The 17744-nt window shown below is 40.1% G+C and overlaps 1 protein-coding gene across 1 annotated transcript in view; it reads right to left on the minus strand.

Annotated features, from left to right (window-relative positions):
• Positions 1-525: 525 nt before the first annotated feature.
• Positions 526-17744, minus strand: part of OSTF1 (osteoclast stimulating factor 1) — a 53489-nt gene continuing 36270 nt past the window's right edge. Inside the window, exons 5-11 of the mRNA XM_058565369.1 lie at positions 17549-17612; positions 15539-15592; positions 14059-14166; positions 13069-13118; positions 9880-9958; positions 6786-6884; positions 526-1035 (exon numbers count right to left, since the gene is read on the minus strand). Of these exons, the coding sequence (XP_058421352.1) occupies positions 977-1035; positions 6786-6884; positions 9880-9958; positions 13069-13118; positions 14059-14166; positions 15539-15592; positions 17549-17612 (513 nt within the window). The 3' untranslated portion in view covers positions 526-976. The remainder of the gene's footprint in view (positions 1036-6785; positions 6885-9879; positions 9959-13068; positions 13119-14058; positions 14167-15538; positions 15593-17548; positions 17613-17744) is intronic.

Raw genomic sequence — 17744 nt, forward strand, 5'->3', positions numbered from 1 at the left:
AATGAAGTGTTACTTCAGTCGTACAGAAGGCTCCCTGCAATGTTAACTGATGTTTTAGCAAAAGAATCTGAACCATTATGAGCTGGAGCCTTGATTTAAGAAAACAAATGTTATCAAAATGCAAAAAAATTCCACGGCTCTTGGTCCCTCACTCCATTATGGAAAACTACACCATCTTCCATAAGGAAATCAATTTTTTTAATCTTTCAAACCTTAAGCAAACTATAATGAGTTGCTGGGTTTCTTCACCCTATGTATAACCTTGGAGATAAAAGTGAAAGTCTCATAATTATTAAAGTTATCTATTTTATTAGAAATGTATCTTTTCAAAGATCATTGTCTTGACTTTAATCAAAGCAGATATAAGAGACTGAAGAGAAATCTGGCTATTATAATTCTTTTGTGCTAATAAATACAAAACATAATTTAAAAAAATAAAACCAGTCTTTATCTAAATATAAATATAAAAAGCTTTATTTATTTACCAGCAAAGAGTGATACCAGAAAAACAGACAAAAGGAACAATGTCTCTTAAAATGTTTATTTTTGTCAGAATAGCTGACGATTTTCTGTTAAGTCTTTTGGTTTATTATTATAATAAGCATTTTCCCCCTTGAAAAATCCATTCAAAATATCTTAATCCTTGAGGTAAAGAACTTTAACTAAAAAAACCATCCCGATTTTTTTCAAAGAAAAAAAGTCTTAAAATTCCTTTAGCTTGATAAATAGAAATAATCTCTTCTTGTTCTACTCTGGTGAACAGCAATGTACTTTATACAGCAAAGTATCCAGCCACTTATCGGCAAACCGAAGGTGAGAACTATTTATTTACACGTTCTACTCAAACAGTGCAATACTGCCACGTTCATATAGATTTTTTTTTTTAAAAACAGTTACCAACACTCTTCTGGCAAAGACAACGTTTTGGAATGGCAAAAGCAACAGAAGTTTTAGATCTTAAAGCTCTGAAAGGGAATTAATCTGAGTCTTCATCATCAAGATAGTCCTCGGCATTGCTTAATGTTCGAACTGCATCTGAAAGAAATAGGGGGAAAAAAGCAAAACAGAGAAATCACAAATCGCTCGGATTTTGTTTTCACTTTCAAAGCTCCTGACAATTCAACAAATTGTAATCTTTCCTCAGACCCAGGATTGTATTTTCCCTGAGGATCTTTTTCCACTTTTGCTTTTCAGGCTAACTGTTCAGTTTCTGCTGCCACAGATTTATCTATCTACAAATACATTTGTCTGCATGTTCCTTAGACATACCAAAAAGTAAAGCACATGGTGCTGAGGGACCATTAGTCCATCTCGCACAAAATGCGACCAGCCACATGCACCATGGCCAATGTGGAACACACCAGAAGCCCTTCCACTCTGACAACTGTGCTTCCAACCTCCTCTCCCAGTGACAAGCGCACATGTGGCTTCACTCAGTCGGCAGCCTGCGGCCTTACCTGAAGGCAAGGTCACTGGGCAGAAAGACAACTAATACAGGGAGAAAAGGAAAAGAAAGAGAATGAAAACACAGAAGCTTCAGGGGCCGGCCCGGTGGCGCAAGCGGTTAGGTGCGCGCGCTCCGCTGCGGCGGCCCGGGGTTCGCTGGTTCGGATCCCGGGTGCGCACCGACGCACTGCTTGGTAAGCCATGCTGTGGCGGCGTCCCATATAAAGTGGAGGAAGATGGGCACCGATGTTGGCCCAGGGCTGTCTTCCTCAGCAAAAAAAAGAGGAGGATTGGCGGATGTTAGCTCAGGGCTGATCTCCTCACAAAAAAAAAAAAAACACAGAAGCTTCAGTTTCATTTTAGAAAACACTGATAAATAAAGTATACTCAGAAGCAAAAGACTGAAACGAACAATAAATAAATGAAAGTTTTGAAACAGAAAAAGCTGAACCCCATCAAATGTTAAATCAACCTCGAACAGAGCTCAAAAGAAAGACATCTGATCTTTAACTGTTCACCTATTCAACTGCCTCGTCAAACTCCTATCGCAACAGGTTACACTAGGTACCATTTTAGGGGGAAAACAAACGCAAGTATAAGCACATTGTCAGAGCTCAGTAAATGCACGTTATAGCATCCAGGTGATGGTCTCTAAATACTACATTCCCATGCTCAATATGACTCATTCCAAGTCTGGGTCAGAAAATGTAAAAGAGGGACCTGGAACCTCCTGTCATGCCCTAAAGCAAGGATCCTATCAAAGATAGTGTCATTTTAAAAGGGTTCAGGATCCAATGTGAAGAGCCCTCCACTAGCCAAAGATGGGCTATCAATACAGATACTAACTATAGTGGATAAAATATAGCAAATATTTGAACACATACCAAGGAGAATTCACTGGTCCCCTTCAGGGAATGATGGGGAACCAGAGGGCTATTTTGAAAACTCTTAAATAAAGGGCAAAAATCCATCCTTTATTCTGTCCCTACTACATGAACTATTCCTCTGAGTAACCAAACAGCTGATGAGGGGAAATTTTTCTTTATAGAATATTCTAGCTAATAACTGACAAAGAGTGACAGAATTAGAATATCACCATTCTGCAACCATTACGGAAATAATGGATCTAGACATGATCAATGGATGCTAACATCATAGGACGAGTGACAATCAGATATTATGTGACTCTGATGGAAGAACCTGATTTTCTATATTAAGTATTCTTCCTCTACCCCTAAGATAGATAGACAGATAAATAAAATCCAAATCTAATCAAGCCTCTAGATCTAACACCAATTAACAAAAATATAGAGGACAGAGGAGCACGACAAACACCATGGGAATGCATACATGCAACGTCTAGACTGGGAAATTCAGGTAAAATGACCCAGTTTCTTTAATAAATAAATTGCCGGGCTAAAAAAAGGGGAAGAGGGAGGGGAAAGGAAGCATTGACTTAAAAAAAAAAAAAAAAACTAAGAGACATATCTGTCGATTAGAAATTGGCCTTATTTGGACCCTGACTTAAAGAAACGAAGTAAATAAGTAAGTAAAGCAAAGAATAAACAAACCTGAACGAGAAAAATGGCAAATTTGGACAATGACAAAATCTTTGATGATGTTCAGGACTTACTATTAATTTTAGGTATGCTAATGATACTGTAGTCTTTTTAAGAGTCTTTACAAGTTTAGGAAAAGGATTATTGAGAAAAAGGAAGGGACAAGGGAGAGTTAGTAAAGAGAGGTAGAAGCCGATTTATCTTACACGAGAGAGAAGGAAAGATAAAAGATGAACAAGTGGATGTGAGCAGAACAGAGGCAAGCTTCAACGATTTCACACCAGCTTGCAAGCTACCAGAAGTCTCCAGGTGGACTATATTCTTCTCCATTCTCCTTAAGGGGACATCTGGAGAACCGGGAGGAATATATTTCTTCTATCCCACACACACCCAGGACCTGCAGGACTGGCTGTGAACTTGGTAACAGTAGCTTTTTAAGCTCAAGACAAAAAGACAAATAGCAAAGCTCCTTCCCTTTCTACTTTGCTACTACAATCCTGTGTCTTGTGCATTTGGGATATTTTGTCCTTCAATGGTTACTTCCGCACTTTGTCTTAACCTCATTTCTCCTGTTAGCAAGAGAAAGATGACTTGCCATGGAGCAAACTCTGACCAAATGGAAATCAAGAGACAGGAATGAGCCTGGCAAATAAATTCCTTCTCCTTCCTTCCTTCCATGGACTGCTCTGAGGCAGTTTCTCTGGAAACTTCTCACATGGACAAGTGCTGAGTGCTGAGCTGTATCTCTTCACAGCCCATACTGGGGCATGACCAGCATGGTACCGTATCTCCTAGAGCACTTCCCATCCTCCCCTACCTCACTCCCATTTTTCCTCAAGCTCACTGCCCTGGATTTACATGTTCCAAGTCAGATACCAGCACTTAAGACAAACAAAACAAACAAACAATAAATAAGTAAATAATAAATGGTGGAGGGATAAACATAATAACGTGGATAAATCTCACAGACATAATGTTAAGTGAAAGAAGTTAGACACAGAAAAGTACATACTGTTTGATTCCATTTATATCAAACTTGAGAACAGGCAAAACGAATCTATGGTGAGAGAAGCAAAGGATGCTAAGGGAGGCTTCCAGGGTGTGGGAAATAGTCTCTATCTTGATCTGGGTTGTGGTGAGTAAGTGTAAGCACAGAAAAAAAAAATCATCAAGCTGAACACTTAGGATTTATGTACTTTACTTAATGTAAATTATACCCCAATTTTTAAAAATTGGAAAAAGAATTTAAGGGCTCAACCTTCAAGCATAGCCCTGACCCCACCCCTATATCCCAAATTTACCCTTGATGGTAACTACAACATATGAATTATTTGGTCCTTATAAGAAATCCAAGATGTGTTTTTAAATGTGGACAACAATATCAGAATATACCTTTTCCAGCTTAGAGTTCATGCTGGCAATTAGCTATATGGCCCAATATTCACACTCTCATTCCAACTCAGATCAAAATACAAATTAAAACCTCTGTAACTGGATGACTGGGGGAATGAACCAAGAAAAAAGAGAGAAAAAGGTAATAAGAAAATTCATTTCTTGGCTCTGTGTGCCAGGCCTCAAGATTACCTCATTAAAGAATCCATTATCTAATCAGTACAAATTTAGGCAGGTAGACTAAAGACACTTGAAGTGAGCAGAGAAAGAGAGCACCCACCTCCTGGCCCTATTCTACAAAGACTGTAGAAATGTGAGGGGAAAAGAGAAGAGTTCAGCACCTGCTTCCCCCTGCTCCAGCTGCTCATGTGGGGGCTTCTGGGTGCAGCTCTCTGGGGGCTGAGCAGGTGTGCTATTTCCCTTGCCTATCACAATCAAGCTCATGCAAGGCATGAGACTCTGATAACCTTTAGCCCATAAGAAACCTTACTCCTGGGTCAGGACATTCTGGAGGCACCCATATAGCAACAGGAAGTCAGTGGCAGAGTAAGGAAGTTAGGCCATAGTCCTACTTCCTGATCCGACCAAGGCAGCAGGGAGGAGGAGGGCCACCTCAAGTCAAAATGTCTCTCCCACACGGCTGCAAATACAGCTGCTCAGTTAAAATGTATCTGGGGAGCACCACCCCAGGTTCATTTAGTAGAACTTATATCCTCCTGTGCGTGAGTAATTACTTTAAAGAAAGACTTGTTCTGCCAGTGAGCGTTCATGGCTTAAATAACTAAGGAATTCCCAACTGCTTAATGGTTTACACTACATCTGAAGTTAAAAGAAATAAAAATCTGAAACAAACACATATCTGGAATAACTGACAAAAGACACAATAGATTCATGAGGAAGGCTATGGTGGGAATTTGATGACAAGTAAGGAGGATAATTCTGGGAGGCTCCCTTGGTGAACCATGAAGAGAGGGGGACTGCTTGCTATTTTTGATGGACTAAAGCAGCAAATTAGAAACTGACTTGATTTGTTGCTTCTGCTAGGAATGGAATATGGGACCGCATAACATTGTCTCTTCTCATAAATCAAAGGATTCCTAAGGGAGAAATAAGTTTTCAAAGAGTTCAAAAATTAATGGGAATTCGATTCAAATGATAAAAGCAGTATCTCATTACACAAGTTCAAGAACTCTGAAAGTGATAACACCCTCAAGTTAAAATGGAAACCAATGCACTTAACCTCTATATGGGAAATTTCTCAAAGGTTGTTTTGGTGATTCTCCACTAACATGGATCGGTCTAAACTTTAGACTCTAAAGCAATACTAAAAAGGTTTGGAAGAATGAGCAGCAATGCAAGACGTGCAAAAAGTGAGTCCTCCATTACGCTAGTTCCTTTGTGAAAAATGGTGGGAAAAAAGTATCAATTATTGGCTTATACTTCAAAATGGCATTAAAGTGCCAAACTTTAAGATAATAAAGATAATAAAGTAGAGAAAGGCTCGAGAAGTGAGAGAAAAAGAGACTGAATGTTCCCTCCAACCAAATCATTTTCTACCTTTCTTTTTCCTACATCTCTGGGTTTCTCTTGGGCCAGGAGGCTGATGATGAACGAAAAGGGGAAATAGGGGAGGAGGATGGGAAGAAGAGCTCAAGGCACACCCTCCCAGCATTTCCTTCAGGAATCATCACATTAGAACGAATCTGGGGACACATGTTCAATAGGCTACGTACTGAGAGGTCAAATAAACAGCCAGTCTCTGAATAGTAACCATGAATGATGCAAGTGTGTTTAACACCTTTTCTTCAACACCTTTTCAAAACAACCACACAAACTTTTCAATTTTTTTCAAACCTGTTGTCCCACATCAATAGTGACTTTTATCTTTAAGAATGTATACCTAAACTTTATCTTTAAAAACCACCCCCTGTACTGTGAATCGATACCAAAATATTTACAAAGTCTAGAACAATTTTGATTACAGTTTATTGAGACTCTCATTTCAAACAGAAACAAAATATAATCATGGAGCTGTTGAGTGCTTAACTTAAAAAATGTTTAGAGATAACCACTCATAAAAACATATCTGGAACGAGGAGATGGAGACCACGGTTTCTCTTATAAGGACTGTAATGCAAAGCAAGGTGATTAGAACTTGATTGCAAGGAACAAAAGAAACATCCAAAGTAGTAAAAGATCAGTATCTCTTCAAATTTCTGTTTGCATGAGGGTATTCTTCCATGCTGGAGTGCTGATTTAGACCAAGGATATAAAATCTAACTTCAGAATCACCTGAAGAGTTTATCAAGAAAAGTTTCTTCCCACTACTAAGTTAATAAACCTTAGTCATGACGGCACCAGAGGAGAAAGCGAACTAAAACCAAATACCTGTTCCCTGTTTCTTTTTCAGGAGAGACGCACAGGCAGCATTAGTAGCCATGTCCAGGGCCAGCTTCTTCTCATTGTTTCTTAAGTCTGTTCTAGCACCTTCCCCAACACAAGAAAAGTAAATTAGGTGTTTGAAGACTCTATAGGAGCAGCCAATCCTCATTCTACCAAAACTAATCACTTCTGGCAAAACTAACTGAGAACAGAGAACAATTCTGGCCCAGAAATAAGCTTTTCCAAACAGGAAGACTTTTTCAAAACAGTAATAGTATATTCGGGCATCTGTAATCAGGGAGCTTGTTGCTGTACTTGTAATAATGGTGTACAATTAAAATATAGTCTTTCCTTTCAAATTCCTATAGAGCTGCATGTGAACTTCTCAGTCAGGAATTCAGTGCCCCTTGGCAGATCCTAAATCAGTTAGAGCCCAATGGTACATGGGCCTCAGCAAGAGTTTCTGGAGATTAAATTCAACATGGCCTTTGCCTCTTCTTCTGTTCAAGAAGATCTTCAGAAAAGACCATATAGGTTAAGCTTGAGGGGAAAATGTCTGTAAGAATACTCTCGTGTAAATTAGCAGAATAGTAATACAATAAAACCTAGAGGCAATCCATTGTTCCCATAGCCCATCTTCTACCTACTCTTTTCCTTATCTTTTTTGTGTTAAAAATTACATCAGAATTCATGAATACATTCTCATTGTGAAAGATTCGAAAATACAGAAGTATGCTAAACAAAAGCATATGTCCCATTTCATACTGCAACAAACCCCCTCCTTCCTCCATCTTCTACCTTCTCCAGAGGTAACCATTCCCAACAAGGGGTTGTCAGTTCTCGTCTTCCCTATGTGTATGAATGCATTCACAGACATATGTACATACACACAAAATCATAATACATGTACTGGTTTGTAATTTCATTCTTTTTATTGATGTATAATTGACATACAACATTATATTTGTTTCAGGTGTACAACATAATGATTCGATATTTGTATATACTGTGACATGATCACCGTAATAAGTCTAGTTAACATCCATCACCACACATAGTTGCAAAATTTTTTTTTCTTGTGATGAGAACTTTTAAGATCTACTCTCTTAGCAACTTTCAAACATGCAATACAATAGTATTATTAACTATTGTCACCATGCTGTACCTTACATCCTCGTGACTTATTTATTTTATAACTGGAAGTTTGTGCCTTTTGACCCAATATTTTTTTTAACTTAATATATAATGGTCCTCATTCCTTAGTAGGACGCAGACTTACAACGCAATCTATTTAAACATTTATAAGCATTCCACTTTATGGACGTTCCAAAATTTATTTAATCACCCCTCAAATGACGGGCACTTAGGCTGTTCCTAATTTTCATTATCACAAACAATACTGCCACGAACCTCCTTGAACAATATCTTTGTTTATATGTATTTCTGAAGGATGGTTTCCTAGAATTGGTGCTGAAATGTGAGGATATGCACATTTTTAATTCTGCTAGCTGCTGTCAGACTGCTTTCCAAAAAGGCTCTACCAATTTACACTTTCTAACACAGTGTCTGAGTGCCATTTCCTTTGCAACCACATCCTCTTCAATAAACAAACAAAAAAAAATGTTCTAAAACTCAAAGGCACAAAAATATAGAATCAAGAAAAAAACAGTATGTTTAATTAGGAATATGGTGATTGTGTGCCAAAATCTCTTTCTCCTGAGCAGATTGACATCTATCCACAGCTGGGGTTCTATAGAAATCCTCATTCTCTTATTGTGCTACAGGTCAAAAATCCTGAGGGTTAAGAGTTCTGTGACTAATCATATTTTACATTAAATTCCACTTTAGAACTCATATACATGATTTCTACCCCAAAAGGAAATGTTCAGAGACAGCGGTGCTAGAGAAGAAACACGACCATTCCCCGCGTCCCTCTCGACCAGCACTGCCCAATAGAAATACAATGTGAGCCATATATGTAATTTTAAATTTTCCAGTGGCCACATTTTCAAAAAAGTGAAATTCATTTTAATGATATACTTTATTTAACCCAGTATATCCAAAATGTCATCACTTCATCATGTAACCAATATAAAAATCATTGTGATATTTTCCTTTTTTGTTCACTAAGTCTTCAAAATCTGATGTGCATTTTACAGTTTCAGCACATCTTAATTCAGGCTAGTCTCATTTCAAGGGCTCAGCAGCACACATGGCCAGTGGCTGCCACATCAGACAGCACAGCTCCTGGCATAGCCTTTGAGGGGCACGATAGTGGTTCTCATGCTGTCTGACCCTTTAGACCTGGAGTCTACATTATCGATATACATTAAATCAAAAACATTTCCTCTCGTATACCCCACAACATTGCTCCAAGGACCCCTAATGATAGTGCAGCCATATGACTTGTGGTTTGGGGACTCAAGCATCCTATATTACAGCCTTCTGGACCAGGGTGTGGTACAGGGTGATATGCCTGGCCTTCTGTAAGGGTTAATTAACATTTGTGGGACAAACAAATGCATGGATGGTCAGTCCATAACTTCACTGTTCCCTGACTTGTGTAAAAACAGGGCATCAATGGATCTTCTCTCATTCTCTTTACACCTAGCACTTCCTTCTCTGTACATCTAGCACCTGCTCAGCTCAAAGCAGGACACTGCAGCCACAGCTTTCTCTCTTATCTATCAAGACTTTCCTGTGTGAACAGGGGCCTCAGCAACTTTACCCACAGCCTTCTCAGAGAGGATCCCCTCCGTACATGCAGACACACACACACACACACACACAAAACGTGGACGTGTGTGCCTTCCTTCTAAGGCCCTTTAATCCTGCAGAAATGTACAATACGTTCTTACTAAAAGTAATATATGTAATTTTAAAGCTTACCAAGGTTTTAATTTATAACTAAAAACTTACCCAAATCAACCTCAATAATTTCATCTTATCATAACAATTCTGATACAGTCAGAGTAGAGGTTAAAATCCCAGTTTTAAAATAAAGAGCCTATTATTCTTCCTACTACTTCACATGGTATAATTTGATGTAGTCTATTTTTCAGGGTAAGCAAAGACCAGATAAACTCAGCACACACCTCACCTTTTGCCAGAAGCAACTCGACAATATCTGCATAACCCTTCCAGGCAGCAGCATGCAAAGCTGTGTCCCCCAACTTGTTCTATGGTGATAAAAAGAGAAAGTAGCATTTTTTAAATAGAGTGTGGATTGAAAACACACATGAATTTAGGTTTAATCTAAGTAAACCTAAAATGAGAACAAAGTCATAAAATCATATAAAATTTCAAAAAGGGAAAGAAGACTCAAGAGATGAGAGATGAGTCATTTTGGGAGAAGCAGTGGGATGGAGAAGTAGAAACTGACTTGGCAGAGCACAAGCAGAAATGCAGATGCCTACAGAGGGAGACACCAGGGCAAAGCAACCAAATCTGACCCTGCAGACACCTAGCCCTGAATTAGGAATTGGAGATGCCTGGAGACATTGGAGCAGGAACGAGGCATGGGGGTGAAAACAAGGGTACTGGGTAAAAGCGTTTATAAGGAGTAATTAGAACCCCAGATCACCTTCCTCTCTCCTTGCCGCCAGGTGACCAAGTAAGGCGGTAGAATTACTCCACTGAGAAATTAACCAGATAGTTTCCAAGCTCATAGACACTGGGTACAAGAGAAATGGCAATAAGGCCGGGAACTAAAAGCAGAGGGTTAGCTGAAAAACCAACAAACGGAGCAGTAAGACCCCTCTCCCAGCTGCCTTTATTTACCCCACTGCCCCAGTGTGTACAATCTAGCGTGTACCCCCAGGCAGGAGGCTGGAGGATGCTTTTCTGGTGAAGCTGAACAGCCCCACGTGGTGGGGACGGAGGGAGAACTCATATGGGCCTCTGGGTATAACCCAGCAAAACAGCCAGGGCCTTACTACTTTACCCTATGGAGAAGCCTGCCAGCCAACAAGCCCCATAGACACACAGACCTTCCAGTCACACTTACACCTGAGTGGACAGCAAAGACACTCGGCATTTGAGGAAAGACCAAAATAAACAAAATAAATGCATCTTAGAGGAAAATGTCACAGTACAGTGAATAGCCGAAAATGTTTTAAAAAGCTATAATTACTATATCAGAGATATAAGATGATATAACCTAATGGAACAAGAAAAAGATGCTATTTAAAAGTAACAAACAGAGTAAAAGAAAGAGCTTGTGGTAGACAATTCTAAGATGGCCCCCCAGACCAATGCCCCCTGGTATACACCGCCTGTATAATTCCCTCCCCTTGAACGTGGGTGAAACCAGTAAATATAATAGGATATCACTCCTGTAATTAGGTTTCTAACCAGTTGATGTTGAGTTCATCAAAAGGGAGATCATACTGGGTGGGCCTGACCTGATCAGGTGGGCCCTTTCTTTTTTTTTTTTTTGTGAAGAAGATCAGTCCTGTGCTAACATCTGCCAATCCTCCTCTTTTTTTGCTGAGGAAGACTGGCCCTGGGCTAACATCCGTGCCCATCTTCCTCCACTTTATATGGGACGCCACCACAGCATGGCTTGCCAAGCGGTGCGTCAGTGCTCGCCCTGGATCCGAACCAGCAAACCCCGGGCCACCGCAGCGGAGCACACACACTTAACTGCCTGCGCCACCGGGCCGGCCCCTAGGTGGGCCCTTTCCAAAAGAAAAGGAGTGGCACCAGAGAGACAATCTCTAGCTGGCCTTGAGGAAGAAAGCAAACAGCCATGTTGTGAACTATCTATGGAGAGGGGTGGTCTCTGAAAGCTGAGGACCCCAATACTACAGGTGCAAGAAACTCTCCTGGCAACCAGAATGAGTGTGGAACAGGACCTGAGCTCCAGATGAGAATCCTGCTCTAGCCAACATCTTGATTCCAGCCTGTGAGGCCCTGAGCAGAGAAACCAGCTATGCCCTGCCCAGAATTCTGGCCCACAGAAAGTATAAGCAAATGGGTGTTGTCTCACGCTGCTAAGTTTGTGGTCATTTATGACATAGCAACAAAAACTGAATACAGAGCTATGGGGAATTAAAAAGATAACCAAAATAAAACATAAAGATAAAGGTGAGAAAATCTCTGAGAAAAATTAAGAAAATTGGAGGTTCTATCTAAGAAGTCCAACATAAGTAACTACTAAAGGGCATTCTGGAACCAAAAAACAAAGAAAATGGTCAGATAAAAGCTGTAAAAAAAAATACAAGATATTTTTCCAAACCAAAAGAGTTCGCCATCATTACTGGTCAAAGACCCACAAAGCACGCCATTGTGAGATTTTAGAACACCAAGATAGAGTCAAGATTCTGAGTGAGAGAAAAAGCAGATCATACACAAAAGAATGGGCATCAAAATGGCATCAACCTCTCAAAAGCAACCCTGGAAACTAGACTAGCACAGAGCCACGCCTGCAGAAGGCTGGGAAATCATTTTCAACCTCAAATTCTGTCAGCCAAATAATCAACCCCAAGCCCCACTTTCTCAGGAATCTACTTGAAGATGTTCTTCAAAAGATGTAAGACACAGGATCCAGAAAAGTGAAGACACGACACAGTAGAGAGGTGAAGGGTTTCCCAGGAAGACAGCCAAGGGCAGCAGAGCCAAGTCGCTCGGATTAGAGAATGAGGATAGAGGGCTTCAGCAAGTATCATTCCAGGGAGAAAAAAGAAAGCAGTTGATTATCTTACACATTTTGGAAAAGTCTACCAAGAGAGTATAAGACAGTGTAGAAGTCTTAGTGAGACACACACACACACAAACTAAATAAAAGTCAATAAGTACAGAAACAAAAAAGTTATACAAGCAGTGAACTATATTTAAATAGCCCTAACAGTATAAGCATTATATAGTAATATAACCAAAAACTATGCTATGATACACTGGGAGGACCAGAGGAGGAGAATGGGGCAGCTGACAAGCTTAAACCTTCACCCACCAGATAGGACGCCAAACTACGTATAAAGATGATGAATTATGACACAGCTCCATAAGCACCGTCCTTAGGAACATGAAGGTAAGAAGAAACAGGAGCTTAAAGCTGAAAGTGACACATGAAGAGGAATGCAGCAGGCATTTGGGGCTTTATACGATATGAACTTAGTAAAATAATTTTTTAACTATGCACATATAGTATTTTGAGTAAAAACTTTATAAAAGATAATAAATGGGGAAAAGTCAGTTCAAGACACGGAGATAGGATTTTACATGCCCATAAGCTGCACAAAGAGAACAAGGCAGGTGTGTTAACTGACTTCCATGTATGCAATCTCACCTGTTGGTTCAGTTCAATGTTTGGTTGAGCAAATAGCATTTCCACTACATCTGCAATGCAAATAGAAAAGATATTTTTTAAGAATGAAAAGTAAAAGTCTGATAAGACTAGGCTTAATAATTTTTAAAAGGAGGATTCTTTGGAAGAATCTTAAAAAAATCCTTATAACAAATTTTTCAAAATTCATGTAAATAGAAGACTTAAGATTCTAAAAGGTACAATTATTTACTGAAAAATGTCTTTCAAATAATTTGGCTTTTGCATTTTCACATGATCTCTATCACAGGAATATTTTTACTTTTGCTATAATATTCATTAATTAAATTTTTGTTTATTAGCTAAAAAAACATAGGTTTCTCTTGGGAGAAGCCGTAATTTTCCTTTGGCTATGCCATTTAATTTGTTTGTTTCCTTGTTTCTCATTGTTATTGGGTTTATTTTTTGGGTGTGTTGTAGAGAGAGGTAAAAGGAGAGCGAGTCTGGTAGATTTTTGGCCGGGCTGAAATATATCTAGAAATTCCATTTGTCATTATTATTGATTATAACAGAGAAAGTTATCGACCAAATCACTAACTCAAGCAAATGCTGTCTTTCTCCTGAATCTAATAGTTTGCATTAAACTTAAAATGTAAATCATAAAAGCATATCTCGGGAAAAGCTAAGCTAGGAGTCAATTCTGCCCCTTTCTTTTGTAAGATTAGATAGCGGGGTTTGTTTTTATATTACTGTTGTTTTCCTTAACCTTTCCAAGCCGGAGAGAGGAAAGGAAGTTTCCACTCTTTCAAGGGAGAGAGGTCCATGCAGTGAGGCTGACTGACTACATTCTACCCACTCTTTTACAGAGCTTCCAGAAACAAGGCTTTTGGCTGATGTTCTAAAGGATCTGAAAAAAAAATCCACTTTTTTTTTTCATTTTTGTAATTCTGGATCCCCTAGCAAAGCACATTTTCAACAGCATAGACGTTTATGATAACAAACAAAATGTAGTACCTTTGTGACCCCCGTGACAAGCCCAGTATAAGGCAGTGCTCCCAGCTTTGTCTAAGCCATTAACGCCGACTCGGTTGTCCAAACACTCTCTCAACCAGCTCAAGTTGCCTGAAAAAATTTTACATTTATAAAAGCACAAGAAGAAAGCTCTTATTTTTTTGTTTTGCTTTTAAATTAATTTCATCCTGCATAAATTTCCATTTGCAATGGATTAATCAGCAAATTTGAAATTAAGACCTGCCCAGTAATGCATTTATTACAGTACGTTTTGCCTTCCAGTTTATTAATGGAAAGCATTAACATCAATTTTTAAAGGTAGGTTAATGGGAAGAGTTGCCTAAATGGATCTACATAGGCTATTTTTAGCTATAAAAAATTTATATATATTATTTTCCTTTATCAAATTTCAGAACTTGGAGGGAAAAAAACAAACCTAAGGATAAGCAGACACTACTCATATTCATATTTAAAATGTGTTTTTAGTTCTTACAAGAAAAGATACGCTGAATAACCGACTCAAAACTGCTGCTCTTATATGCTAAAGTATAACTATTAATTTAAAATCCTCTGGCTAATGACCTAAGTATCTAATTTAAGAAGAATTTTTTAAATGTCAGTTTAGTAGTTCTAGTCATGCACCATCCTAAACCAATAATTTCCTTTCGCACATTCAGATTTCAAAAATATCTAAAACAGAACGAAAGGGAGGGCTTAAAAAACTCCCTATTATCGATGGCAGAGTTTCTCAACAGCGCCCCTACTGACATTTGGGGTTGGAGAATTCTTTGTTGTGGGGGCTGTCCTGTGCACTGTAGGATGTTCAGCAATGTCCAGGCCTCTCTACCCAAAAGGTGCCAGTAGCATCCCCCCAGTTATGACAGTCAAAATGTCTCTAGATTTTGCCAAAAGTCCCAGGGTTTGGAGAGAGGATCTATAGGATAAAGCCTCAGGTACAAGGCCTATCCCTGATGCTCCCTGCCTCCCCCGCCCCACCCTACCACACACACCCGCACCACACTAACACTCTTCTACATGCTGTACCGCCAAGAAGTCTCCACCATCCTGACCTCCAGTTACTCATTCTGGCCTCTATAGCCTATTCAACATAAACACACTTCAACTGCTGTACTCATCACACCATCTTCTAATGATCTGTTACACACATCTCTCCCCTGCCAGACTTTGAGCTCTGGGAGTCACAGACCCAGCCTTTCCACTTGCCACTGAGCACGGGGTAGATAAAGCACTCAAAAGTGTTTGTTGACTGAAATTTTAAAATTAAAATTAAAATCACACTAGGATGATAGAAGGCAGAATAGAGACTGCCTTTGGGGGAGGCAGAAATTCTTCCTGGGATGATAGAAACATTCTAGATCTTGATCTGGGTGTTAGTTACATGGATGTATACATTTTTCAACAGTCATCAAACTATATAATTAAAATCTGAGCATTTTACTCAATCAAAAAGAATCACACCTACCTCTTTTGGCAGCTTCATGCAATGGATTGTCAATGGATTCTGCCTGCTCAGCCACTAGATTGAAAAGAAAAAGTGCAAACCCAATGTTGGACGTGCCACCCAAATGATACACTGAAGCCACGCCCTCTTCACAGTCCCCAGCTTCCGGGGCGCCAGGGCCTTCCACCATACAGCTTCCCTTACTCAATGTGGACAAGAAATAGCAGCAATTCAAACTGATGTTTCCTGCTTTAAAAGAAGCTGAATTGGGGGCCGGCCCGGTGGCGCAAGCGGTTAAGTGCGCGCGCTCCGCTGCGGCGGCCCGGGGTTCGCTGGTTCGGATCCCGGGCGCGCACCGAAGTACTACTTGGTAAGCCATGCTGTGGCGGCGTCCCATATAAAGTGGAGGAAGATAGGCACCGATGTTAGCCCAGGGCCGTCTTCCTCAGCAAAAAAAGAGGAGGATTGGCGGATGTTAGCTCAGGGCTGATCTCCTCACAAAAAAAAAGAAAAAAAAAAAAAAAAGAAGCTGAATTGTGTGTTACATAAAACCTTAGCAACAAGGCAATAACACCATTATTAACTGGAGGTATAAACAAAAACAGACAGCAATTAACTAGAAGTACAAATAAAACCAAACAGATCTAGGGCCTGCACACCAGTTTACTCAAGTACTAAATAAACAAACTTAGTCACAAGAATGCAAGAGAAAGTATTTGATGTTCATTTTTACGTTCTGTAAAACACTCCACTTCAATTTGAAGATGGCTGAAAATTATTCTGTTTCCCTTGTGTGTGTGCCTGTGGGAGGTGAGTGAGGGGGAAATAGTTTGCTTCTTGTATTCCGAAAGGGCAATCAGCAAACCCACCTGCCTCTAAGGAAGGAGTGCTCACTGTTGTCCTAGAATCAGTGGGAGTGGCCAGAAGACTACTCTTCAAATTCGACTTCAGGCCCACCCCCTACCTTCCATAGAGGGCTATAACTGGACATTCCCTTGGCTACCACGGAACCAAACAACAGAGGAGCATTTTCCATCCTCAGTGTCTATGACCAGAAGGAAATGGAGTGCACGGTAGAGGTATATGAGGGATTTCAAAGGTTAGAAGAGTGTAGAAACGTTTGAAGTCTTTTTTATCACCTTTAGACCAGGGCAAGTGGGGCCCCTGTGTTGGGCCCCAGGCCTCAGCCCTGGCTCCCCTCTGTTCCACCCCTTTCCCTCCCCTGGGAGCTTTGCAGTGCCTTCTTGAAATTTTCTAAGTCCCCCTCCAGTGCTGGGAACCAGTGTCTGATACCAGCCCTATCGGTCTAAGGATTCATCTAATGCTCAAGTTCAAAAGACCTGTAGAAGTGATTTAAATCAAACCCTCTCATTATACAGATGGGCAAACAGTCCCAGGGGTAGCAGTTACGTGCCTTCACTAAGATCCCTTGTTATTAGGAAGTGGAAGAAAACGGATTAAAACCCAGGATCCTCATTTACCAATCCTGCATTCTGTTGTACCTTACTCTGCTGACTTCTAAGTAAGTCTGTTCTGTCCTCCTTCCAACCAGAAGCAGCTTCATTGCAGGGGCCGCATCCCACTGCTCAAGCTCCCTGAACCGCCCTGATCTGCAGTTAACGAACATCACTGCCCCAAACATGAATTAACAAGGCAGGGTTACGTCACCACAAAAGAAATGTTAGCCTAAGAAACCATCATTGAAATTTGGTTTAACAGCAAAAGAGAAAAAAAGAAAGAAAGAAAAATGTTCTAAGAGTTGAATAAAGTAAAACCATAAACCTTTCCTTGGACACTGTGGTTCTTTCAAGAATGCTACAGTGCATTTTCTTAAGCCAAGGAGTCAAGCTCAAGTCCCACCGGCGTCCGTGACCATTTCATTAAGAGGAGGCTCATGGAATAGACAATGCCATAGACTGGCCACAACTCCACTCATTTCTCAGCCACAGCAGCAAGCAGAAACGCCTCAGGAGCCAGACAACCAACAGTGCACAAAGTACACCCAAGTAAAGCCACCATGGCCGTGCTTACCATAGTTACTTGGGATTAGTCCAGTCCTGCCTTTGGAGGTGCCTTTCCACCAGTTGGTATCACTCTGGTGAAAGAAAAGTTCAATACCAAATCAATTGACATTCAATCACTTTTAAAACCATTTGGTTCATGGAATACACCTGCTCTACAAAATGTCCATCAGTCCTGGTCACATCGATCAAGCATCCTCACTCCC

The sequence above is a fragment of the Diceros bicornis genome, chromosome 22, assembly GCF_020826845.1.
Source record: "Diceros bicornis minor isolate mBicDic1 chromosome 22, mDicBic1.mat.cur, whole genome shotgun sequence".
In the NCBI taxonomy this organism is placed as follows: domain Eukaryota; kingdom Metazoa; phylum Chordata; class Mammalia; order Perissodactyla; family Rhinocerotidae; genus Diceros; species Diceros bicornis.